Below are 26,885 nucleotides of genomic sequence, written 5' to 3'. Positions count from 1 at the left end.
ACCTGATCAATTCTGTTCTGTAAAACAGCAACCATCAGTGAGTCAGAGGTGTCAAGGAGGGCTCTGCGAAGAGAAAGACTAGACTGGGATGTGTGAGAGGGCGGGATGAGAAGTCCCATCCCTAGCAGCCTGCAGGAGTGACCCTGGCACAGAATTCACAGCCAGCCCTAAATAATGCTGGCATGGGGTTGAGGAGGAGGTATCTGCTTGGTGTTCAAACAAAGTCCTCAGAAGGTCTGGGGCTGGACCTCTGTGTCACTCCTGAAGCCCAATGTACCTTTGCAAGAAACAGGTATGGTTCTTGTCTGTTAAAGTGCAAGAACTGCTTTCTGAATTTATTTGATAATAAAGCAACATCATAGAAAAGAAGAACCTTAAGAAAACAGGGGATCACCACATGGGCTTTACCAGTGCTAGCTGCCTGTTTTGGAGTATTAGTTATAACCTTTCCTAATTCTGAGAGTTACAATGTAGGCTACCTAGGGCAGTCTGAAAAGAGTCCTTTTGCTGTCAGTTCATGGAGCATAAGAGAAAATGGAGGAATTACCAAGATTGTGATGGGTTATCCATTCTGGAAATTTCTCAACCACACCGTCCAAGAGCAGAAAGCCTAGCTTATGTGGACAGTGGAAGGTGACTGTGTGGGCTCCATCACTATCCACAACAGGAATGACTCAAGCCCCAGCACATATCTCTTAGGGATTTATTGAGTTATACAAATAAAAAGAAACAAAAAAGCATATTGGAAAGGGCCTCTTCATTTAATATAAACTTGGCCATGGCACTCAAATTTATTTTTATGCAAATTTCACACTGCTCCTAGTAGCCCTTATAGCATCTGATTCTAAGTCATTCTGAAGGAAAAGAAAATTCATTCTGAAATAGAGATAATTAGGATAATTCACCAGAATTCTACTTGATATAATTAAAAGGTTAAAAAAGTTTTAAATACAAGCCAAATTACCTTCTTCTGGGATTAACAATTGGAACCCCAAATATCCCAACAACTTAACAAGAAAGGCCTTTACAGTAATTCTATGAAATTGTAAATGATGCCAGTTTTTTAAAACAGAGTTGTTGATCTTTAGGATGAATGCCTGAATTGGCTGACAGATGCCATATATACATATGAATATGTCCAAGTAGAATTCCCTAAATAGAGAAATAATTTTCTCTAATTTCAAAAAAACCAGCTTCTCCTTTAGAGTTTAAAAACTGATGGGTTCAACGACAAAACTATGTAACAACTCTGGAGTAGAAGGAAAGGGCTCTCTTTGTAGTATAACCTCTTGCCAGTATACTGCCAATACCAGCTAGGGACAACTGGAAACAAATGGCAGGAGTTGCTCAAGAAAGTATCTGGGTTGGATAAAGTTATGTCAACCTTCCAGACCCTGGTTCCTTCTAAATGGGTAATAGTTCATTCATGCAAACTGCACAGAGGTTAAACAAACCAAAACCTACTAAAGAAATTAAAAAACAAAACCCCCAACCCAGAAAACCTTTCCTGGATCTCTACTACAGGTAAAATGTGCCAAACCCAAAGTTTCTGCTCTAACATGGGTCTCGTCGCTCTTTCAGTCTGCTCTAGGGTGCTGACTTACTGGTCCTGGGTAGGGCCTTTGCCTAAGTATCCTGGGCAGGGCCTTTTCCTAAGCATCACTGTGGGTGTGAAGACAGCTATAATGTGTGCAGCTGTCAGTAGGCAGTACAATGCCACTGGACAACAGACGTCCATCTCACTGCCTCCATTTTTCACTGTAAAACCAAAGGCTGCAATCGTGAACAAATGTAGACTTCCTCAAAGGACAAATGAAGAGACTGAAGGCTACAACATTTCTTCCTTTGAGAAAGACTGGAAGAGGTGTCCACAGTTATATAGATTTCTGCAGACCTTGTGGTAACTTCCAAAAGCAATAGTAGCAGCAAGAGAGGAAAGGAGGATGTTTATACTTTGGACTTTGTATCAGGCACTTAAATTGTTGGAGAGACATGCCATTCTGAACCAAAGATGTAAAAACTGGGTTGGAGTAATCATTACAAGTGGTCTAATAATGGGCTTTCAGAAGCAAAGTGGAGGTGTGGGTCGAACCTCTGCCCATCCTTTAGTGCTGACTTTCAAGTTTTCTAAATGCCCATAACCACAGCAATGGCAGCAGCGGTGGCAACAGCAGGAACGGTTCTGTCGTGTCTGTTTTCTGTGTTCTGTGGCTGACCGGAAGGTTTTGGTGTCACACTGAGTAGGCTCTGGGGTGTGGCACACCTACTGCCCGGGGTCAATTAGATCCATGCTGGAGCCAAACATCTTCACCAGTTGTTCCTCGTAGTGTGAGATGTTCCTCTTCATGATGTCCATGCAGGGCCCCAGAAGCCTCTCAAATGCTTGTACATCCATAACTGCATTGTTAAAAAGAGGTTAGGGAGAGAATGAATTCCCTAAAAATTTAAGTCATTTCCATCATGCAAACCATTTCCTAAATATACCCATTCATGTAGATTAGACTTTGGGACACTGGGCACTTGGAAAAGAGGTGTTTCTATATGAACTCAGTAGGAGTGGGTCATGTAAGTTTGAGACTTCACACAGTCAAGCAGCACCTTATCTCCCTGTTCCCCCACAGGAACATCTGCCTCCATTACTATTCTTTTCCTATGGCCAGAGGGCCTGTATGCCTGTCTTGCTCATAAGCTGTAGTCAGTGCTCAGAAATGTTTGCTAAAAGAATACATTCACCCATCTCTGACTGGTCACATAAATGGTCCAGGCTGAGATGTGAGTTAAGAGCTGATAGAATAAATTAAGGCTTGCTGATGGGAGAAAATAATACTGCAAGTTAGAAAAAAATATTAATGCATAAAGAATTTTTCTTACCTAAGCATTTGACATCTCCAACTGCATAAGCTGAAGCAGCTCTGGGTTTGTTTGTGACCAGTGCAAGCTCTCCAAAGTACTGCCCCTTATGGCAGCGGGCAATCTCGACCTCCTGGTTCCCACCATCCTTGTTTGTTTTAGTCTACAGCAAGTAAAGAACATGACCTGGGTTGACTTCACGATCACAGCTGGGCATGGTCAGGGGCACACTCTTGTATTCCCTTCTCAGAATAATCAACACAACTAACTACTGAGGAATTCACTTTGCAAAAACTCTAATGTACCATGTAAACTCCATAGACTGATTTCAGTGGTCTTGCTTAATTAGAGGAGTTGGCTTTTACCTGGGGCTTCATTTAAGTCCTAACATGTTTTAGGTAATGGCTAAATATCAAGAGGTAATGTGCATATCATTTTCTGTGGAAGATTATATATTCTTCTGGGAGACGCTGACTTTTGAGGCACAGTTGAAAAGACAAGGTCTTTGGCTAATTCTTTCTAAATAATGACAATGCTTCTCTTAGGTAATAAGCCACAACCCTGGGCTACTTCTCTCTGATTTGAGATTGTGCCTTTCTTAGACAACACTTTACAGTGACAAAATTTCTTATTAAGTACTATCTGTACCTTAAGTTAGTGGTTCCCCCTCCCATTTTTTAGAAGAAGACTTAAGTAAATAATTTTTTAAAATAATATACTATATTGTATTTAATATCTACAGTTTCCTAATTTTTTAAAAAACATCCATCTTCTAAACAATAAGTAAAAATTATTTAGAATTTATTAGTAAGAATTAGAATTAGTCTCAATCTCGAAGAACCATTTTATGTTATAGGCAGAAAGAGAATTATTTTTTAAGGTTAATTTTTAAAATAAATAAAACTGCTACACTAGCAGTGGACCTTCGTTCCACACTTCTGCACTGACCTGTTTGTTCTGAAACCTAAGCCAACTTTCTCTTTCCAATTTTTGTAGCATTTTCTGGGACTGCAGACATTCATGCCACTTAGTCCCTTCTCCAGAGTAGCACTTATCACACTGTCACACACTCACCAGCTCCCTTACAATGCAGGTTTTCTTACAATGCAGATTCTGACTCAGTAGATCTGGGGCACAGCCCAAGCCTCTGCATTTCTGGCAGCACCCCTCAATTCCCCAGTGCCATACTGTTGCTGACCCTACACACCTAGCACTCTCTATGCTGTGATCATAGTAGATTTCAATGAATATCTGAGAAATGTATAAACATACACCCAAAACTAGTAAAACAACACAGAAGTTTCAAACTATTACTTCATGTGAAACAAGAGATCTATTTTAATTAACAATCAAGCTATCTTATAGACAGTTATCATATTTTTTTTTCTTTCTCCATATTAGGAAGGAAGGAAGGGATGAAAGAAAGGATGGAGGAGAAAGAAAGAGAGGAAGGGAAATCTGGTGATGATGAATTTACTGGCAAGAACCACTCCTACTTACAGGTTATCAGTTTTCTAGGACACCTCATCCATCAAATGACCATAATAATAATTGTCCTTGGAGGCCTCCTCAGCAGTGCTCTAAAAAGGAAGCTTTCTTCGTATTTACCCCATATGTATTTTTTTATTATATAACTTCCCCACTTTCTATTAAGGTTTTTATCTTTTTCTTATTTACTTGTAGGCCAATATTCCTCATATCATTAATTACATAACAGAGGCAAAGGCAGTAGGAACAAGAAGAAATATACTAAATCTATATCAATGGATATAGATGAGTCTTTGCCAGTTACATATTTCATATAACAATGATGGTCTGGTGCACTAAACACACTTCACATTATTTCAAGTAAATAGTTACTTTCTGTGTATACATCTGGCTCTTTACTGCATAAGTCACACCATCACACATAAACTCACCTTGCTTCTAATCAAAATGCTCACTTCACCGGACTCTATGATGTAAAAGCTGTCAGCCTTTTCACCCTGAAAGAAGAGAGGAAGTCAGGTCAGAGCCATACAAAGTGTTTAAGGGGAATACAGAAATAGGTTGTCTTCTTACTCTTTGAGCTCTGATTTGTATTTATTTTCCAACTCCATAAATGAATCAATAGCTAACAAATTCAGAACAAAACACAAGAATACTGGTCACTGGGGACATCAATCCAACTAATATATCTCCCACCTGTTAACATGGAATATTCAGATTTATCTCCATTAATATACCAGGTTGCCAAATGCACAGAGCATTGCTTTTCTGATTGTGCACACTGGTCTGCTACTAAAACCTCTAACAGGGACCAGTAGCCAAGATTGCTGAGGACAGTGTCAAGGTGACTCCTGTCTACCTCCTGGTATATGGGGTCCAGAGATAATCTTGACCACCAAACACAGCCCTCAACAGGACAGCATAGATCTAGAAGGCTCTGCCTTGGTGAGGGAGGTGCTATAATATTACCCTTATGAGCCTCAGGCTTTTCCTTTGCTTATTTTGATTTTAAACGTGGCTGAAACAGTCATTCAGGTAATTCAACAGATAATTTACTAAGTACTTATTATGTGCCAGGCACTGTTCTAGGCATGTGAGATATATAGATCAGTGGGCAAAACAAATATCCCTGTACTGCCCTTGTAGAACTTACAGTCTGGCAGGGTAAACAAACTACAATCAACATATTCAATCAGTAAATTATAATGTTGACTTGCAAGGTGATGAGTGCTACAGGAGAAGAGTAGAGCAGGGAATATGAATGCTAGGGAAGGGATGGCTACCACATACAACAGTGCTTCACTGAGAAGGTGAGATATGAACAAAGGCTAGAAGAAGGTGCAAATTAGGCAAGCAGGTACAGGAGAAGAGTCTTTTAGGCACACTTCAGTTTCTGACCCCTCACTATTAACTTCTAAAGCAATGACCATCTACACTAGATAATTCAATACTAATCATGTGTTCTCTTATTCCATGTAGGTCTTATGTCTTCAGTGAGAATCTATATTCTCCTAAGTACTCATAAGACTTCATGTCCTTTGACAACCACACAGAGCCCCAAGTGGGTTGGATATTTAGCTCTTTATATTTCAGTCTTTTCTATTGTGGGCATTTTAAAGTTGGAAATTTCCCTATATCCCTCAAGTTTGGGAATATAATTGTTTCAATCTTATCTATAAACTTTGATCCTCAGCATTTGGAGACTCCCATCTTAAGTCTCCTTGGACAGCTGTGCTCTTACTGCTGTGACTCTGCAGCATCATCATACTATTAGCTTCTTTCTGCAGCCTGTTTTTTACTTGTGAGTTGTGCTTGAGGGTAGATGCATTGCCCCACGTTGGTTTAATCTTCTCTCAGCAATGCAAGGTTGCTTTACCATTTAAAAATCAAATTAATCAATGTAATTACCCAAGATAGTTATGAATCACCTTGTTTATAATAGCTAAAAATCAGAAACACTCCAAATGTCTAATAGCAAAGGAAAGGTAAATAGTTTATATTCACACATTAGAATACTATATAGCAATGAAAACCAACACACTATGGCTATAGTAAAAATATGGATGAGCAATTGAAGTAAGACACAAATAAAAGAATACATACACTATATGTAATTCTAATTGTCCTTGGCAATTTTTAAAAACCCCTAAGACTTAGCCATATTGTTTAGTGTTAAAAACTATAAAGAAGGCCAGGCACGGTGGCTCACGTCTGTAATCCTAGCACTCTGGGAGGCCAAGGCGGGTGGATCGTTTGAGCTCAGGAGTTCAAGATCAGCCTGAGCAAGAACGAGACCCCGTCTCTACTAAAAATAGAAAGAAATTAGCCGGACAACTAAAAATATATAGAAAAAATTAGCTGGGCATGGTGATGCATGCCTGTAGTCCCAGCTACTCAGGAGGCTGAGGCAGGAGGATTGCTTGAGCCCAGGAGTTTGAGGTTGCTGTGAGCTAGGCTGACACCACAGCACTCTAGCCTGGGTAACAGAGTGAGACTCTGTCTCAAAAAAAAAAAAAAAAAAAAAAAAAAAAAACTATAAAGAAAAGCAAATACATGACTATCATAAAAGTTAGGATAGGGAGGTAGGAGGGGCTGTGACTGGGAAGGAACTCATAGGAGTGGGGTGATTTTTAGGGTGTGAGAGTTTTTCTCTGAAAATATTAAAGAAAGAAACTTCTGAGTTATGGAATAAAAGAAACTTTATAGGATAAGCTCCAATTTCTCTTCAAAGGGCTTCAGCTAAGTTATTCTATTAACAGCAAATAAAGTTCCTGCTATATCACTTGGAATTCTCAGATTCCTACTTTTTGTTAAGGAAATGGGTATTAAAATGGCTCCTCATTGTGGTTTTTCATTTTCATTTCCTTGATTACTTAATAAACTAAAGCCGATTTATTTTTAACTGATGTTAGAACTATGCTTTGGAAATACAATTATCATTGTGTCATTCTTCCTCTCAAAAGCTTCTGAAAGTACTTCTCAAACTTTCCCATTAAGCATTCTTAATATGAAGGCATTATCAAGTCTTAGAATGATCTAGAGCTGTGGTTCTCAAAACTTACCTAACATTGAAATCACTTGGCAGTCTTGTTGATACCAAAACCAGACAAAGACAAGGAGAGAAAACTACAGATCAATATCCCTCATGAGCAAACACAAAAATCTTTACCAAAATTTTAGCAAGTCAAACCCAGTAACAAATAAAAGGGATAATACACCATGACCAAATAGGATTCATGCTAGGATGTGGGTTTGGTTTAATATTCAAAAATCAATAAAAGTAATTCACCACATTAATAAATTAAAAATGAAAAACCAGGTGAACATCTCAATAATGCACCAAAAGCATTTCAGAAAACTCAACACCTTTTCATGACAAACATTTTCAGCAAACTAGGAATAGAAGGGACCTCTCCCAACCCAATTACAAGTGTTTATTAAAAAAACCTACAGCAAGCCAGGTGCAGTGGTAAGCACCTGCAGTCCTAGCTCCTAAGGAGGCTGAGACAGAGGATCACTTGAGCCCAGGAGTTTGGGGTTGTAGGGCAGTATGATTATACCTGTGAATAGCCACTGCATTTCAACAGTCTGCACAAAATACTGAGACCCCATCTCTAACATAACAAAATTAAACAACCCAAACCTGTAGCTAACATCCTACTTAACAGTTAAAGACTGAATGCTTCCCCCAAGACTGAGAACAAGCTAAGGATGTCAGCTCTCATCATTTCCTATTCAATTTTGTACTGAAGGTCCTAGTCAATGGAATAAGACAAAATATAAAAATATAAAGGTATACAGATTGCCTGTAATTCCAGCACTTTGGGAGGCTGAGGTGGGAGGATCACTTGAGGCCAGGAGTTTGAGACCAGTCTGAGCAACATAGCAAGACCCCATCTCCACAAAAAAGAGAAAAATTAGCTGGGTGTGGTGGCATGCACCTGTTCTCCCAGCTACTTGGAAGTCTGAGGCAGGAGGATTGTCTGAGCCCAGGAGTTTGAGGTTGCAGGGAGCTATGATGACACCACTGCACTCTAGTCCAGGAAACAGAGTGAGATCCTGTCTCCAAAAAAAAAAAAAAAAAGAAAAGAAAAAAAATTCCAAGGAAGCTCCAAAAAAAGCTACTAGAATAAGTGAGTTTAGCAAGATTATAGAATACCACATGCTCGATATACAAATTCAGTCGTATTTCTATATATTAGCAACAAGCAATTGGAAACTGAAAAACAAAACGACTTACAATAGTGTCAAAAATATTAAATATCCGGGGATAAATTTAAGAAAGATGGCCAAGACCTGAACACCACACCTGAAAACTACAAATCATTATAGAGAAATTAAAGAAGACCTAAATAAATGGAGATATGCTCATGAATCAGACTTAACTATTGTTAAGATGTCAATTCTTCCCAAATTGATCTACATATTCAACATAATCTCAATAAAAAAAATCTTAGCAAGCTTTTTTTGGTAAAAATTCAAAAACTGATTCTAAAATTTATACAGAATAGCAAAAACTATGAAAAATAATAAACTTGGAGGGTTTAAATGATCTGATTTCAAGACTTACTATATAAAGCTATTATAATCAAGACAGTGTACTGTTGGCATACAGACAGAGATCAATGCAACAGAAGAGACCAGAAATAGACCCAAACATATATGGCCAATTGATTTTTCAACAATGGTATCAAGGCAACAGGATAGGATAATCTCTTTTACAAATGGTGCTGGCACAACTAGATATCCACATGCAAACCCTAACCTCACACCATATATACAAATTAACTCAAAATGGATCATAGACTAAAAACTATGAAAGTTTAGAACTAAACTGCTCAATACGGTACCCACTAGTCAAAAGGTGGCTGAGCACTTAAAGTGTGGCCAGTATAAATTTAGATGTGCTATTAAATGTATAATACACATTAGATTTTAAAGATTTAGTACAAAAATGTAAAAGATCTCATTAATATAATTTTACATTACTTAAGATATTGAAATAATAATATTATAGATACACTGGGGCTTTAATAAAATAGACAAACTCAAATTTAAAAAGGGCAAAGCCAGGTGTGGTGCCTCACGCTTATAATCCCAGCATTATGGCAAGCTAGGGTAGGATTGCTTGAGGTCAGGAGTTGGAAACCAGCCTGGGAAACATAGTGAGACCCCATTTTAACAAAAAATTTAAAAATCAGCTGGCACAGGTGGCTTGTCCCTGTAGTCCCTGCTACTCAGGAGGCTGAGATAGGAGGATTGCATGAGCCCAGGAGTTCAAGGTTGTAGTGAGCTGTGATCGTGCCACCGTACTCCAGCCTAGGTGATAGACCAAGACCCTGTCTCTAAGAAAAAAAATAAAAATAAAAAAAAAAATAGGCAAAAGATATGCTTAGATATTCCACCAAAGAAAACATACGGATGGCAAGAAACCAGAGGAAAAGATGCTCAACATCATTAGACATTCAGTAAATGCATACTAAAACCAAAATGAGGTAGAGCTTGATAATCCTAGCATGCTGGGAGGCCGAGGTGGGAGAGTTCATTTGAATATTATTTAAAGCACCTCAGGTTTAGAAGCTAGTGTAGCTAGTCAACATCTCCCATTTCTGTAACTCAGGACTACATTTTTACCATACCAGGATACCTGCCCTGAAACACAGCTCACATCACTGCCCTTTGCTCATATTGTTTTCTTGCCTTGAAAGACCTTTCCCTGTCCCCAATTGCTGAAATTGCACTTGTCCTTTAAGCCCTCCTCAAATGGCATATCCTCCATGAAACCATATGTATTACTTCGTTTTCTATGTTCTTACTGTCATTTACATGTTCCTTCAATTATAGTGCTTATCACATCTGGTCCTACTTATCTATCTTAATAAATGTTTACAGAATCAAACCAATTTCTAATTAAAAGAATTATTGCCAGTAAGGGCTCCTAGAAAACAAAGACATTCAGCAATGTCACTTAGAGTAGACATCATATTTTTGTTAGTCTTTTATCTCTTCCAGTGGGAGTGTCTTTCTCCCCTTTAATGGAAAGTTTGATTAATCCTTGTGGTTCGGGTGGGGCCAGCTCCATCCAGAGGACCCAGGCCTGTCCAATCTGAGTCCTTCCTCCTCCTAGTCCCAGCACTGGGTTCAAGGATAGGCATATCATCCAACCTAGACCAACCAGTTATCTTTCCAGTGCTCTTAACAGAACCATAGGCAAAGAAGCTTATGCCAGGAAAAGCCTCTAATACTATTTACATATAATTAAAAATGCAAACACAGTGGACAAAGAAAATTATTACACAGTACTTGTTACAATGATAGGACCTTACATTATCCAAAAATAACATGAGAAAAAGGAACTAAGGAAATACTAGACATCTTACAAATCTGATTAATCACTGAAGACTGAGTATTCCAATTTGTGTTGGATTAGCCAAAAGGATGACTTTGTGTCAAATATAGAGAAAGTAGAGGGTACAACCATCCAACATTCTTCAGGATTTAACAGCAATGGATGAAGCTTACTTATGGTCAAAAGAAAATGACATTTAAAAGAACAAACACTAAAAGCCACGGAAAAGTGAATGGAAGCAAGAGATCTGCGTATGTCAGTGAGATGGACATCAACAGCCTTCAGAGGACTCTGCAGGAAGTATGACCTATTACCTCCCAACATGAGCTCCCAACATGAGCTCTCAACAGTGGAAGGACACAGAAGTTTTATGAGACAAGTGATGTTACTCCTTCAGGTGGTGACTGCCAGGAAAGTAGCTGTGCAAGACCCATGCTCACCTGAGTGATTATGCGGTCTCCATCCTTATAAATCTTTTCTCCTATTACATCGACAATCTTCATTCGTTCTGATACCTGTAACAATGGACATACTGACAAATTATAAGGAAAAGACCTTAACTGAAAGTCACAATATCTATGCAACATAGAACTCGGTTAGAATGGTATGATTTGAAAACCTAATAATAAAATAGTTTCAATAGCTTTTCCCAATCCCCAGAAACACTCTTATTCAAACAGACTTTTTACCTCTAGTGACTTAAGGAGAGGCACAGATTCAATAAATGATTCAAACATCTTCCTCTTTTTTGCATTGTTTTTCACTATGATTCTTCTAAAAGTCACCCGGTCCTACAAGAAATAATATGAAAATACTAGTAAATGCCTGTGTAAAAGAACTCCTATGGTTTAATTAACTGGCCACAGGAAATACTAGAGGACTATGTGAGTTCCTGTGTCAACTGAATGTTTAATGATACTTCAATCTCAGAGTTATCAATGGAAGAAAAAGATCCTGGGGAGCTTCCAAGGGAGCAATGAAGAGGAAACTCCCACAGGCAGCAAGCGCTCAGAGGTAAGCAAACAGCTTTGAAGCTCAAGAAAGAAAAGGAGTGCTACCCACTTTTGTAGACTGAGCCAGACACGTGACCCACATGCTATTGCTTGCTGTCTAGTGCTCAATGGGTGCCACCTATGGGTCATAAATAGAACATAAAACAAAAAACTCCCAATCAAACATTAGTGAGTTGACTGTCACTGTACAATGTCAAAAGAAATGACACCCTACCAAAAAAAGGAGAAAATAAAACAACCAGATGATTCCTGCCCTCAAGGAGATAATAGAGGCTGGGCACAGTGCCTCAAGCCTGTAATCCTAGCAATCTGGGAGGCCAAGGCGGAAAGATTGCTTGAACTCAGGAGTTTCAGATCAGCCTGAGCAAGAACAAGACCCTGTCTCTACTGAAAAAAAAATACAGAAAAAATTAGGTGGGCAACTAAAATAATAGAAAAAATTAGCTGGGCATGGTGGCGAATGCCTGTAGTCCCAGCTACTCGGAAGGCTGAGGCAGGAGGATTGCCTGAGCCCACGAGTTTGAGGTTGCTGTGAACTAGGCTGACACCATGGCACTCTAGCCTGGGCAACAGACCAAGACTCTGTCTTAAAAAAAAAAAAAAAGGAGACAGTAGACAATATATAAGAATAAAAAGCCTACAGTTCAAGACAGTATATGGAATGTGCTAGGTAAAACTGCAAAAGACAAGTTTGAAAGGAATTTTGAGGTGAGAGAGGGAGATCACAATAGGCAGGAATGATCAAAGACAATTTTGTAGTAAAAATATAAATTTGTCTGGGACCTGAAGGATGGGTAGGATTTAAGTTAATAAAGAGATATGGGAGGTTACTCAAGATAGAAGGTAGGAATATAAAAGGTACTTTGACTCCAGCAAGTCATGGATTCTGATCAGGAGACACAAGACCAAAGCTATGGCCAGGCACCTCTCAGATATGTGTACACGTGTGTGGGGAGGGACATGCAGCCAGGAGAATGTTAATTGCTTAATCTTAGGCTCCTGAATGGGTAAGCATTTATTTGTACCTAAGTTAACTGTACTTTCCTTCTATCTCAGGCTGTCAGGAATGAAGATTTCTTTTTTGAAAGTATACTAATGACATATTAAAGGCTGGCAGAATCAAAAACAGCAACAAGGGGGTAAGGGTATATTCAGCTGTAGGTTAGGTATTTTAACATTCTTGATGATGGGGCCAGAGTAGGGTGGAGAAATCACAAAGACAACTGAGTTGAGGTGTCTAAATGGGTTTCACATGCTCATATTCCATTGCCTGAAGAATTCCCAGGCCCTACCCTGTGCCACGTTCATCTGCTTAACAAGAGAAGTCACTCACACTCCTAATGTGAGTGATGGTAAACCCCTACTCTCCTTCCCTCAACTGCTGTACAAATAATGTCTGCTCTCTGGCACTTAGCCAGTTTCTGCCCCATTTTCTTCTCTCTGCTTGAAAAGAGCCATTTAATCTCTGATTGTTCTAATGGGCTGCATTATCTGCCACTGCTTTTTGAAGCCCAAGGTTAAGCATGTATCATTTTAAATGTTATTTTCATACTTTGGAATATTATGCCATTGTCTTTATAATTCAGTTTCTATGTGTTTTCAGGGCCAATCTAGGCCAAGAGTGTTGTGGAAACAGGACAATTAAGATCGAGAAAATAGGAATTATAAAGTTCTCTCCCTTATGTTTGAGTAGGTATTGTCAAAAAAATAATATTTTATAAATCCACCTATAGTGTTACAAAGATTATTACAATAGCAAGCAATAGTTCTAGCTGAAGAGAAAACAACAGGTATCTCTTAAAGTGACTTATTTATTTGGGTTCCAACCCTTTCTATGCATGCTTTCACACTTCCCAGAACTCTCTTTTCATGCTTTGCAAGGTTAGTTACTGTGGTTGTGGAGGGTATAAAAAAAAGCACCAGACACCAACACAGCCTTTGGGGAGCTTCCAATGGACCAATGAAGAGGAAACTCCCACAGGCAGCAAGTGTTCAGAGGCAAGCAAACAGCTATGAAGTTCAAAAGAGAAAAGGAATGCTACCCTCTCCTGTGACTACAGTTCCCTAGGAAATCTTCTATTGATTTTTCATTCAAGCAAGAGAGAGCAGGAGCAGAGACAGAGTGTAGAGGCCATGTGGCAGCTGCCTCCTGTAAAAGCAGGAATGTAGGATCCAACTTGAAAAACCCAGTGACAATACCAGGTCCTCCATGCTTCAGCCTCAGAAGGCATTTCCAAGGCCTTGCAAGGCATAAGTAAGAAGTCAGGCTGGAGAGGACCCTCTGGGAGTTACTTTCCTGGAGGTGGTACTAAAGCTTTGGGTGATTTAGGGTCTGCAAACCAAGTGAATGAAGCAGAAGAGCAAAGGCATCTTAATGGGCCATTGACCTCACTTAAGAAAGCAGAAAGAGGAAGAAAAGACTGCAAAAGACAAGGCTAGGAAGTAAAAAAGGCAAGACAGGGGTCTAAGGAAAGGAAGCCTCAGGAAGGAGGGGTGTTGAGCAGCAACCATGGCCTTGGGGAGCTGGTGCCACCATTCTGTGAGCACCTACCTTGTGACAGGCACTAAGGGAGTTGCTTCTCTTATGGCCATCTACTTATACCCCATATCCCAGCCACAAGGCAGGTAGTTTTACAGTTCAACATATTTTTTTCAATTTCCATTGAGTTATTCAAGAATGTGTTTTTAACGTCCAAGTGTTTGGACATCTCTGTTATTAATTTCTAGTTTCTTTCCATTGTAGTTAGAAAAGACACTCAGTCTGATTTCAATTCTTTTAAATTTAAGTTTTGTTTTATATCCCAGGATATGGTCTATTTTGGTGAATGTTCTGTGAGCTTGAAAGAATGTGTATTCTGTTGTTGTGTGCAGTGTTCTACTTCAGTTAGCTTCTGTTGATTAGTGGCATTAAGTTCTTCTCTATCCTTGCTGCTTTTCTGTCGAGCAGTTCTATCAATTTGTTGAGAGATGGATATTAAAGTCTGCATCATCTGTAATTATGAATTTGTCTATTCCTCCTTTCAGTTTCATCAGTTTTTGCTTTACATATCCTCAAACTGTTGTTTGGTGTATACATATGTAGGGTTGCTATATCTTCTTGGTAGATTGACGCATTATTATGTAATATTCCTCTTTGTCCTTGTAATTTTCTTTGCTCTGAAATCTAATCTGTCTGATATTAATATAATCACACCTGCTTTCTTTTCTTTTTAAATCCTTGCCCCAGTAGGGACAGTCCTGTTTTCTTTTGATTGATATTTGCAAAGTGTATCTATTAGTATTTCTACCCTATACTTTCAACATCATTATATTTGAGTATATAGAGAGCATATAGTTGGGTCATTTAAAAAACTCCATTCTACCAGTCTATCTTTTAATTGGTATATTTAGACCATCTATTAATATATTTATACTAACTATTCATCTACTAAGGCTTAAGTCTATCATTTTATTGTATGTTTTCTGTTATTCCCTCTGTTTTTTGATCCTCTGTTTCACTTTTCCTGCCTCCCTGTGTGTTATTTGAACCCTTTTTAGAATTGTTTGATTTAGAGAGTTTTTGATCTTGAACTCCTGGCCTCAAGCAATCCTCCAGCCTTGGTTTCCCAAAGTGCTAGGATTACAGGCGTGAACCACTGTGCCTGGCCAAATTTAGAGAGCTTTTGAGTACATCTCTTTGTACAGATTTTTTAAGTGGTTTCTCTAGGTATCATATTATACACATGTAACTTAATCACTGTCTACTGGTGTCAACACCTTACTACTTTGAGTGAAGTATAGCACCTTTACTTCCATTTAGGTCCCTTGACCCTCTCCCCTTTATAGTATAATTATCTTAAATAATTCTTCTTTGGCCAGGTGTGGTGGCTCACGCCTGTAATCCTGGCACTCTGGGAGGCTGCGGCAGGAGGATCGCTTGAGGTCAGGAGTTCGAGATCAGCCTGAGCAAGAGAGAGACCCCATCTCTACTAAAAATAGAAAGAAAGTAGCTAGACAACTAGGAGTGGTGGTGAACGCCTGTAGTCCCAGCTACTCAGGAGGCTGAGGCAGGAGGATTGCTTAAGCCCAGGAGTTTGAGGTTGCTGTGAGCTAGGCTGACACCACGGCACTCTCACTTGGGCAACAGAGCGAGACTGTCTTCAAAAAAAAAAAAAAAAAAATTCTTCTACACACATTGAGAATCACATCAGAGATGTCGTTAATTCCATAATTCTTGCTTCAACCATCTAAAATAATTTAGAAAATTCAAGGGAGGGATAGTCTTTGATATTTACCCATATTTACTCTTTCTGTTGTTTTCTTTATTCTTGATGTTCCAGATTTCCTTCTTTTATAATTTTTCTGTTTGAAGAAATTCTGTTAGCCATTCTTTTAGAGTAAGCCTGCTGGTGACAAAGTCTCTTAGTTTTCTTTCATCTGAGAATGTCTTTATTCCATGAAGTATATAAGTGTGGTTGACAGCTCTTTTCTTTCAGCACTTGAAGAATGCTGTGCCACTTTTAGCATCTATAAATAGGCAATTCCCTGCCATTCAAATTGTTGTTCCCTTTTAGGTAATGCATTGCTTCTCTCTAGCTCCTTTCAAGATTATTTCTGTCTTTAGTTTTCTGAAGTTTGATTATGATGTATCTTGGAACAGATTTCTTTGGGTTTAATTAGCTTTTTGAATCTGTAGGTTTATATCTTTCACCAAATTTGGGAATTTTGAGTCATTATTTCTCCAAATAATTTTTTAGCTCCAATTCATTCTCCTGTCCTACAACTCTGATGATATAAATGCTAGATCTTTCATTATTGTCCCACAGGCTCCATTCATTTCATTTCAGTTTATATTCTCTCTGTTCAGATTTAGTAATTTTATTGGTCTATCTTCAAGTTCACTGATTCTTTTCTCCGTCATATTCATTCTGCTACTGAACATATTCAATGAGTTTTTTTTTTTTTCCTAAGAGACAGGATTTTGCTCTGTCACCCACACTGAAATGCAGTGGTGTGATCATAGCTCCCTTTAACCTCAAACTCCTGCGCTCAAGGGGTTCTCTTGCCTCAGCCTCGCAAACTACCTAGCACTACAGGTGCACACCACCACACATGCCTGGGATTTTTTTTTTTTTCTTTTCTCTGTAAAGACAGGGTCTTGCTATGTTGCCAGGCTGGTCTTGAACTTCTGGCTTCAAGTGATCCTCTCACCTCAGTCTCCCAAAGTGCTAAGATTACAGGCATGAGCCACTGTGCCCAGCTTCAGTGAGTTTTTATTTTGGCTATCATATTTTCCAGTTCTAAAGTTTCCATTTGGCTATTCTTTCTATCTTCTATTTCTCTGATGATACCTTTTATTTTAATGTTTTAAGTGTATTCACAATTGCTTGTTGAAGCATCTTTATGATGGTTGCCTTAAAATCTTTGTCAGCTAATTCCAATACTGTGTCATCTTGATATTGGTATCTGTTGATTGTCTTTTCTTATTCAAATTGAGAATTTCCTTGTTCGTGGTATGATAAATGATTTTTGATTATACCTTAGACATTCTGGATATGTTGCAAAATGATTTTTGTAGGCACTCACCCTGTTTAGGTATAGTGAGTATGTACAGGGTGCATGTTCAGCTCCCTTCTGGGCCCCACTGACACTATCCTGGCAGGGAAAACAGGGTGCTAACTAGTAATACCATGTACACCTCATTTTGCCTCTTTGCTGCCGGGTAGGGTTGGAAGTCCAGCTTCCTGCTTAGCCCAATGATACTATGGGGAGGTAGAAGCAGTTTCTCCTTTGGTATTTGGTTAAAGTAGAACGGATATTATCAAAAAAGGTTTTTGGTTCTGCTAGGCTGCTATTTTCCTAGTCCTTTGGCTAGAAAGAGCCAGCTTTTCTTGGGGCTGTTTTTATATGTGCCTATTGGCAGATCTTGGTTGCAGGCTTTTCTAGCACCCCATCTGGGATATATGGAAAGCAATAAGGAAACCCAGGGAACTCACTGTCATGTCCTTCCTCAAATTCCAATATCCCTAGACAGTCTGCCTGCCTTCTTTTTTCTATCTTTCAGGGTCTTCCTGTTTACTTGCTGTATAATGTCCATAGGTTTTTTTTAGTTTTAAGAGAGAAGACTAGTGAGAAATGGTGATATTCCATCTTGCCTGAATCAGTAATTGGCACCAATGTGGCTTTTTTTTTTTTTTTTGACACAGAGTCTTGCTCAGTCACCTGGGCCAGAGTGTAGTGGTGTCATTATAGCTCACTGCAACCTCAAACTCCTAGGCTCAAGCAATTATCCTGCCTTGGCCTCCTGAGTAGCTGGGACTACAGGCACGTACAACTATGCCCAACTAATTTTTCTATTTTTGGTAGAGACAGGGCCTCACTCTTGCTAAGGATGGTCTCAAAATCCTGGCCTCAAGTGATCCTCCCACCTCGGCCTCCCAGAGTGCTATGATTACAGGTGTGAGCCACTGTGCCTGGCCATATTCTTTTCTTTTTTTTTTTGAGACAGAGTCTCACTCTGTTGCCTGGGCTAGAGTGCCGTGGCGTCAGCCTAGCTCACAGCAACCTCAAACACCTGGGCTCAAGCAATCCTACTGCCTCAGCCTCCCGAGTAGCTGGGACTACAGGCATGCACCACCATGCCCGGCTAATTTGTTCTATATATTTTTTCAGTTGTCCATATAATTTCTTTCTATTTTTAGTAGAGACGGGGTCTCACTCTTGCTCAGGCTGGTCTCAAACTCCTGAGCTCAAACAATCCACCCACCTCGGCCTCCCAGAGTGCTAGGATTACAGGTGTGAGCCACCATGTCCAGCCCTGACCATATTCTTAAGCCACTGTATGCCTCATCTTTTAGGAGCACTCTTAATTTAAATTAAGTATGTCATCAATATGTGACAGTAAAGGGCCTTTTCATGGAAATTGGCATAGATCAATGAACAAGTGAATAGCTGAACACAGACAAAAGTTGGTCCTGGGATATCTAGAGATGGAAAACACTGTTGGCAGAGCTTTCAGTGATAACTTGTTTTTCTGGGCTGCTTCTTTTTATCACCTCTCTCTTCACTTGTCTGAGAAAAACACAAACAGAAAATGTAGTAAGCTGTATACTACAGTAAGGGCAGAAGACCGAGCCCTTGTAACTTGGAGTAAATGGTTCACTGACAAATTTTAGGGAAATGGAAAAATACATTTGCACAAGATCTTCCACAATGTCTTTCAGATAACTGGCTATTAAATATATTGTGAAACAAAAGCCCAAAGACAGAGACCCAGAAATAAGTGGAATTCGAACTGTGCCACACAAGGGGAACTGTTTCTCTCACTCACCAGTCCCCAAAGAGAGCCTTCTGAGGTGGTAACGATGGTAGCAGCTCTTGGGGTGTTGTACATCAGAGCTAGTTCTCCAAAACTGCCACGGTTGTCATACTGACCAACACAGCGGGTTTGATTATCTTTTGTTACTAAAATGTCATAGGTTCCCCTGGAAGAATGACAAGAAACAATTTCATTAATTACAACTGATAATTAATATAAGAACTGGCAGGTACATATAAAATGTTGTCATAGGAGATTTCCAACAGAATTTTGCTAGTATATAAAAATGTCCTCAATTTGGGAGGCGAAGGTGGAAGGATCGCTTGAGTTCAGGAGTTCGAGACCTGAGCAACAGAGTGAGACCCCATCTCCTAAAAAATTTTTTTAGCCAGGCATGGTGTTGTGCAGCTGTAGTCCCAGCTACTTGGGATGCTGAGGTGGGAGGATCGCTTGAGCCCAGGAGCTCGAGGCTGCAGTGAGCTATGATTGTACCATTGCGCTCTGGCCCGGGCAATGGAGGGAGACCCTGTGTTTAAAAAAAAAAACAAACAAAAAAAACCAAAGCAACAGATTTTTGTACATTGACTTTCTATGCTATGACCTTGCCTTTCCTTTGTTCTTTCTTTCCCTGCCTCCCTCTCTTTTTCTCATCTTTCCCTTCCTCCCTTCCATTTCTTTGCCTTACTGCATTAAATAGAACCCCCAGTACAATATTGAGTACAAGTAGTGAGTACAGACATCCTTGTCTTATTCTTCATCTTAAGGGGAAAACATTCAGTCTTTCACCATTGAGTACAATATCAGATGTAGATTTTGTTTTTTTGAGACACAGTCTCACACTGTCACCCAGGCTAGCGTGTAGTGGTATGATTATAGCTCACTGTAACCTCGAATTCCTTGGCTCAAGTGATCCTCCTGCCTCAGCCTCCTGAGTAGCTAGAACTACAGGCGTGTGCCACTATATGCAGCTAATTTTTAAAAATTTTTTTGTAGAGATGAGGTCTCACTCTGATGTTGCCCAGGCTAGTCTTGAACTCCTGACCTCAAGTAATCCTACTGCTTTAGCCCTGCAACGTGCTGGGATTACAGGTGTGAACCATTGTACCCAGCCTATAGGTTTTTTATAAATGTCTTTGGTCAAGATGGGGACAGTCCCTTTTCTTGCTCGTTTGCTAAGCATTTTTATTGCAAAAATGCAATAAAAAGCATTTTTATTGCAAAATTCAAATCCCAGCATTTGAATTTTGTCAAATGCTTTTCTGTAGGTATTGAAATGACTGTATGGGTTTTCTTTCATATTCTGTTGAAAATTAGGACATAAATAATTAAAATAAAGCACATAATATACTTTTCTACCTATTGATTGGTAATGATTGCTAAGAAAAAATATTCAGAAATGACAAGCATTTGGAGAAATAGGCACTCAACACATCACTGAGGTAAACAAACTTCAAAGTTTCCACAAGATAATTAAAAACATAGCAAATGCCTTAAAAAGACCCTTTGACACAGCAATTCCATTTCTAGTCATTCCTAAAAAGATAATATAATCAAAGATAGTGCAAAAGATTTAACTGCAGGGATGGTTAACAGGAGTATTTTATTTGCCAAAGGACTGTTTTTATTTATACAGAGTCCTAACCACTTCACAGCAGTAGGAGGAGTGGGAGACGTTCCTTTCTTAATCCAGGGGCCTCCATAATGTTGGTTTGCTGCTGCCAAACATGCAGGAAAGTGGTGTCATGGATTTGGTAAACTAACAACAACGTTTAATCTCTCTCTGCTAGAGAACAAGGTAAGCATCAATCTCTGCTTCCGTAAGAATCCTGAATATAGGATTTCCAAGTGTAACTACTCCAACTTCTATTTCTGAAAGTTTGAAATCAATCGATTAAACAGTAGACAGGCATGTAATCATAGTTTCCACTGTCTGCTCAAATGTCCAATCAAATTTCTTCACTTTTTTTTCAAGGAAGCTGGTTGACTCAGTTTGTTTCACTCCTGCTGCAGTGGCTTTAAACCCACAGTAGTAACCTACAGGATCACACTTGTACACTTGAGGGTCTTGTTCTTCATCTATACCAATTGAAATCATACAACAACCAAGAGGCCTCATTTCAGTATTCTGTGTGTAGACCTGAGAAATGTCAGCAATTACTTCACACAGCATGTCCACAGGAATCTCATAGCCATACTTGTATTTCTAATTAGCTGCCTAATAGTGTGCCCTCTATACCTGGGATCTGCTATCAACTGTCATTCCTGTCATCATACAGCCAGTGTTTTTGGTTATCTTGAATAAGTGAGTCACTGTGCTAGAATCCAATAACTTATCAGGTACTTTCTTCTGTGTGACAATTACTGCAGTCTTTCCCTCTGATAGCAACTGATGTAAGGCCATCCTGGTTAATAGCTTTAAAAGCATATTCGACTTGGTAGAGCCAATCCTCGGGTAAAAAAATGGTAATGTGGCAGTCAAAACCAGCACTGGAACCATAGGACACGTTGGTGCACCCACTACTTCAAGCACAGTATCTGGGCTCCACAGGTCCCACACCAGGTGTACAAGCTCCTCCTGGAAGTTGCAGCAACCATATTTTATTTAAAAAAATTTTTACCTTTTAAAAGACAGGGTCTCACTGTGTCACCCAGAGTAGAGTGCAGTGATGCAAACACTGCAGCCTAGGACTCCTGGCATCAAGCAATCCTCTTGCCTTAGCCTCCTGAATAGCTCTGCTATTTTTTAAATTTTTTGTAGAGATGGAGTCTCACTATGTTTCCCAGGCTGTTCTCCAACTCCTGGTCTCAAGTGACCCTCCTGCCTCAGCCTCCCAAAGTGCTAGGATTACAGGTATGAGCCACATTGCCTGGTCTCAACTCCATTTTTGATTTTTGATTACTGACAGCTTGAAAGCTACCAATAATCAAACATCAAACCCTATCACTCCACTCACCCTTCCTCTTTTGCCCCACACATCTGGGCAAGCTGATAAGAAAGCCTGGGTGTTCCCTCCTTAGATGCTGATGGGGAATTCAAACAACACACATGCTAGCTCATGTGTAACAGTACTCTGATTCAGCCCCACCTTCTAACCACCCTAAAATCACAAGCCAGTCACCTTTCCCCACTGTCTCAAGTCATTTTTGGACCTGCTTGGGATACTTCCCTGCTCTCCCTAAAAGCCTCATTATGTGAGTAATAAACCATTTCATACCCTTTTAAGTGAATATGTAGTATCATCAGTCTTGACATCTGAACCAAATTTTGGGAGAGGAGTCTGACTTCAACAGTAAAGCATGGAAAAAAAAATAACAGAAGGATACCCTAATAGAAATGAGATTATGGCTAAATTGCTTTCTGTCCTGTTTTTAATTTTTTTATATTCTAAATTTCCTATAAAGATCCTCCACTTGTCTGATAAAAATCACTAAGTATCATATATTAAAAGAAAAGCAGAGAATAAAACCAACCATTCAAGTATCAGATATGTGGCATCAATCCTGCTCTTAGGGGAGCTCACCACTCAATAGGGAGGCCAACCTGTACTAGGTCTGGTAGACAAAGCAGAAGTAATAAAGTCATGAGTGGGAAACACGGAATTCAGAGTAAGTATGCTGAAGTGTTTTTAGTCTCTCCTCCAGGTCACACTAGCTACTTAACTTTGGGAGTGATACAAACCATTTCAGGTAGCAGCACTGCAGAGAACCTCTTTTGACCTGTCCCATTTAGGTCCTCCTTTAAATAGTGGGAGAATTTTTTAAAAAATCATTGTTGTTACCACCATATTATGTAATAATTATCTATTTAAGCATTTGTTTCCCCAACTAGACAATGAGCTTTTTGAAGTCAGGAACTATTCCTTTTTACTTGATATGACAGTCTTTCCTATTTGTTAATCACTCCTTTCACTGTACAAAAAATAAGCCCTTTCATTTACACATGTAACAGATCATTCCCTTTATAGATAGGCATTTCAATCTTTAAGTTGTGAACACATGAAGGTGGATGCTAATTTCCAAGACCATAAGTCCCCTTTGGGACCTCTGTTTTGGTGGAGGAGTACACAGCAGGACAAAGGGGAAAGTTGGCTGCTAGAGACAGTGATGTAACTTAAAAAATTATTCTGTCATTACTTACAGAATTTCTAGGTAGGAAGTATTAGCATAAAAGATAAAGATGAAAAGTCTTTTCTTTGAGAAGACATTTATATCATCTTTACTCTTTAAATAAAACGTTACCTTTAATTGTAATAATTTGTCACAGGTATCAAGGGCCCAAAGGTTACCCAGGGAGTTGGAGAGTTTTCTATTCAACAACCTAAATAAGCAAAGGCTCAACAAGAAAGGGGACCAATTGAATCTACTACAGCTACTTGATGGATATTAAAAGAACCTCAAAAATCAGGGGAACATGGCCAGGTGTGGTGGCACACATTTAATCCCAGTACTTTGGGAGGTTGAAGGCGGAGGATCACTTGAGGCCAGGAGTTCAAGACCAGCCTAGGCAACAAAGCAAGGCCCCATCTCCACAAAAAATAAAAAAATTAGCTGGGTGTGGTGGGAGGCACCTATAGCCCTGGCTACTCTGGAGGCTGAGGCAAGAGGATCACCTGAGCCCAGGAGTTCAAAGCTGCAATGATCTATAATTGTACCACTGCATTCCAGTCTGGGCAGCAGAGTGAGAGCAAGACTCTGTCTCTAAAAACAAAATAAAACAAACAAACAAACAAAAAAACCCCCAGAACAATTGGAAAAATCTGAATAAGGTCTGTATATTGGATATAATATTGTATAAATATTAATTTGTGATTTTTATAATTGTTCTGTATATAAGTGAGAGAATGTTCTTACTTTTAGGCAAAGCATACTGAGGTATTCAGAGATAAAGGGTTTTTTTGTGTTGTTTTTTTTTTTTTTGAGACAGGGTCTTGCTCTGTTGCCCTGGCTAGAGTGCAGTGGCATCATTCAAGCTCACTGAAACCTCAAATTCCTGGGTTCAAGTGATCCTCCTGCCTCAGCCTCCCGAGTAGCTGGGACTACAGGCATGCACCACCATGACCAGCTAATGTTTCTATTTTTTGTAGAGATGGGGGTCTCACTCTTGCTCAGGCTGGTCTCAAACTCCTAACTTCAAGCAATCCTCCCACCTCGGCCTCCCAGAGTGCTAGGATTACAGGCATGAGCCACTGTGCCTGGCCCGATTAAGGGGCATTATATCTGCAACTTACTCTCAAACAACTTGATAAGGCAAAGGAGAACATTAAGCTGGGAAACCTGTGATGATGAGAAGTTTTTGTACTATTTGTACCACTTTTCTATAACTCTGAAATTACTTCAAAAGAAAAAATTTTTAAAAATTAATGGAAGATAATTGGTAAAGCAACACCTTAAACTCTGGTAAAGGTGTTCCTGTCAGGACTGAGGGGGATCAGAAGGACCCATCCCAAGCTAAAGAGGATATTAATAGCTCAAGAGGTTAGGACTCAGTAGGGCAAGAAGATCAAACCCAAATATTTCATTTTTCCCAACACGGCTTATACCTGGAACAGAGCCAGAGGGGACTAGGGGATTGGAGGTCAGGACACTGTATTTATGTGTAAAACCAGGCTGGAGTTCAAAGATCCAAACAACAATATAGTGCTATGGCTATTCTTCAGGGAATCAATTTACTTGAACACTGGCAAATAACATCATGTTTATAGAGCACATCTTGTACTCCTTCTCTAACTGTAAAGGAGATTTTCTACTGTAGATGGTGGTTCCTCAAATATGAGTTGTCTTGAGGACTCAGGAAAGCAACAGGTAGAGGGGACAGTCTGTGGACCCTCACAAGGCTTAGAGAAGCTTGTTCACCTGGCTTAGGCCTCTCTGGGCTGAACACAGCATAGGTGAAAGCATCTCCCCTGAATCATGAATCCAATTAAGTACAGCCACAAAATTGCAAAGCTCCATCTCCTCCTACCGTTCTATGACATAAAAGTTGTCTCCATCATCTCCTTGGTCAATGACATGCTCGTCAACTTTGACTATCCTTTCAAACATGGCATCGAGGACTTGAGAAAGCTGTTCCTGCAGGGTATACATAAGGAGAAAAGATTGCTTTTACATTTTCTAAAAAAAGGCAATGACCGTGCTTATGTTAATTTGTCACTATATAACAGAAGTCCTCACACTAGACCGTTCCCACACCAGACTATTCAGAAAGTTACAGGCTATCTGAAACAAATGCTTTCCTGGGACCATTCAGCTTTGTACCTATGTGTACCCCAGCAGACAGCACAACTGCCAAGTGTTCTGAGGCAGTACTGTTTTGAAAAACCTTTTCACAATTTACAAAAAAAAAAAAAAAATACATTATTTAAATCATGGTCCATATTCTCTCAGCCATGCCCACATAATTGTCACCTGCCTTGATGGCTCCAGTATGTCATGTGTAAAGTCATGTGCTGCCATCTTGCTACTTCCTATAGGTGTTGACCTTAACAGGATCATCAAATCTAAAGGGCTGTGATGGCCTTGGAGGTTATCTCATAGAGGTGCACAACTGCCTCTGGCTAGCCAAACACATCATTTAACCTCACTGAGCTTCTGTTCCTTCACATGTAAGAAGGGCTAAATGCAATGGCACATGCCTATAATCGCAGCTACTTGGGAGGTTTGCTTGAGGCCAGGAGTTCTAGACTAGCTTGGGGAACACAGCAAGATCTCATCTCAAAAAAAAATTTTTTTTAAGGGTATAATAAAGTTTCTAGCTCCTTAATTTTTATGACCAAAGAAAAAAAATCGGCCAGGCACGGTGGCTCATGCCTGTAATCCTAGCACTCTGGGAGGCCGAGGCAGTAGGATCGCTTGAGGTCAGGAGTTCGAGACCAGCCTGAGCAAGAGCGAGACCCCCGTCTCTACTAAAAAAATAGAAAGAAATTATCTGGACAACTAAAAACATATATAGAAAAAATTAGCTGGGCATGGTGGTGCATGCCTGTAGTCCCAGCTACTTGGGAGGCTGAGGTAGAAGTATTGCTTAAGCCCAGGAGTTTGAAGTTGTTGTGAGCTAGGCTGACGCCATGGCACTCTAGCCAGGGCAACAGAGCGAGACTCTATCTCAAAAAAAAAAAAATAGAAAAATCTAAGGGAAATATTTATTAAACAACAGGTACTCAATTAATTAGAGCTATTATTAGATAGCTAATATTGTTTTATTTATATATAACACATACAATTACTTACCAACATTACCTGCCATAACCAGAAGATATTAATAATTGTACTGATAAGAAAACAACACTATTAAATTCTAACAAAACAGTGGTCTCAGCCAGGGGCCAGTAACCCCCTATCAGATGGGGAGATCAGCGACTGTTAGGGGGGCAATAAAGAATGCCAGCTTTATCTCAGAAAGAGACTTTCTCTTTGGAGGAATCTAGAGTGAAGACTTGACAAGGGAATAATTTTATTGCTGCACAATTCCATGTGATTCAATATTCTGTCAGAGTGACTGCGTTACTTAACTGAATATCACCAAAAAGCATTTTAGTTCCATGTGTATTCAATACTGTACAAGCTGACAAATACTAAAAGGGATGGCTTGCCACTCACATGCCATCCACAGTCATGTGGAATGTGAGCCTAGTGTTGCCAGAAATCTATCTGAACACTGGCAATAAAATAAAATTTTCACATACAATACAGAACACACACACACAAGTGTACCTGGCCTATGGGGTGACTGTTGGAACCCTCTTGTTCTGAGTAACTTTTCTTCTTCTAGCTTGCACTCTTCAAAAACATGTATCATGAGATATAAAATACGGTAGGGGGAAGGGGAGCATTCTAGGTTGGGGGGACTAAAATAACACCATGACAACCAAATGAAATACATTACCACTTA

The 26,885-nt window shown here is 39.6% G+C and overlaps 1 protein-coding gene and 1 pseudogene across 1 annotated transcript in view; both read right to left on the bottom strand.

Annotated features, from left to right (window-relative positions):
* Nucleotides 1-308: 308 nt before the first annotated feature.
* PRKAR2A (protein kinase cAMP-dependent type II regulatory subunit alpha) overlaps nucleotides 309-26,885 on the bottom strand; it is an 82,852-nt gene continuing 56,275 nt past the window's right edge. Inside the window, exons 5-11 of the mRNA XM_045530289.1 lie at nucleotides 24,960-25,066; nucleotides 19,010-19,163; nucleotides 11,377-11,478; nucleotides 11,128-11,202; nucleotides 4,770-4,835; nucleotides 2,872-3,013; nucleotides 309-2,397 (exon numbers count right to left, since the gene is read on the bottom strand). Coding sequence (XP_045386245.1) covers nucleotides 2,264-2,397; nucleotides 2,872-3,013; nucleotides 4,770-4,835; nucleotides 11,128-11,202; nucleotides 11,377-11,478; nucleotides 19,010-19,163; nucleotides 24,960-25,066 — 780 coding nt within the window. The 3' untranslated portion in view covers nucleotides 309-2,263. The remainder of the gene's footprint in view (nucleotides 2,398-2,871; nucleotides 3,014-4,769; nucleotides 4,836-11,127; nucleotides 11,203-11,376; nucleotides 11,479-19,009; nucleotides 19,164-24,959; nucleotides 25,067-26,885) is intronic.
* Nucleotides 20,754-21,974, bottom strand: LOC123623612 (annotated as a pseudogene).

This window comes from Lemur catta, chromosome 18, assembly GCF_020740605.2.
Source record: "Lemur catta isolate mLemCat1 chromosome 18, mLemCat1.pri, whole genome shotgun sequence".
NCBI lineage: Eukaryota > Metazoa > Chordata > Mammalia > Primates > Lemuridae > Lemur > Lemur catta.
The sequence above is the reverse complement of the archived record's forward strand: the minus strand, read 5'-3'. Positions and strand labels throughout refer to the sequence as shown.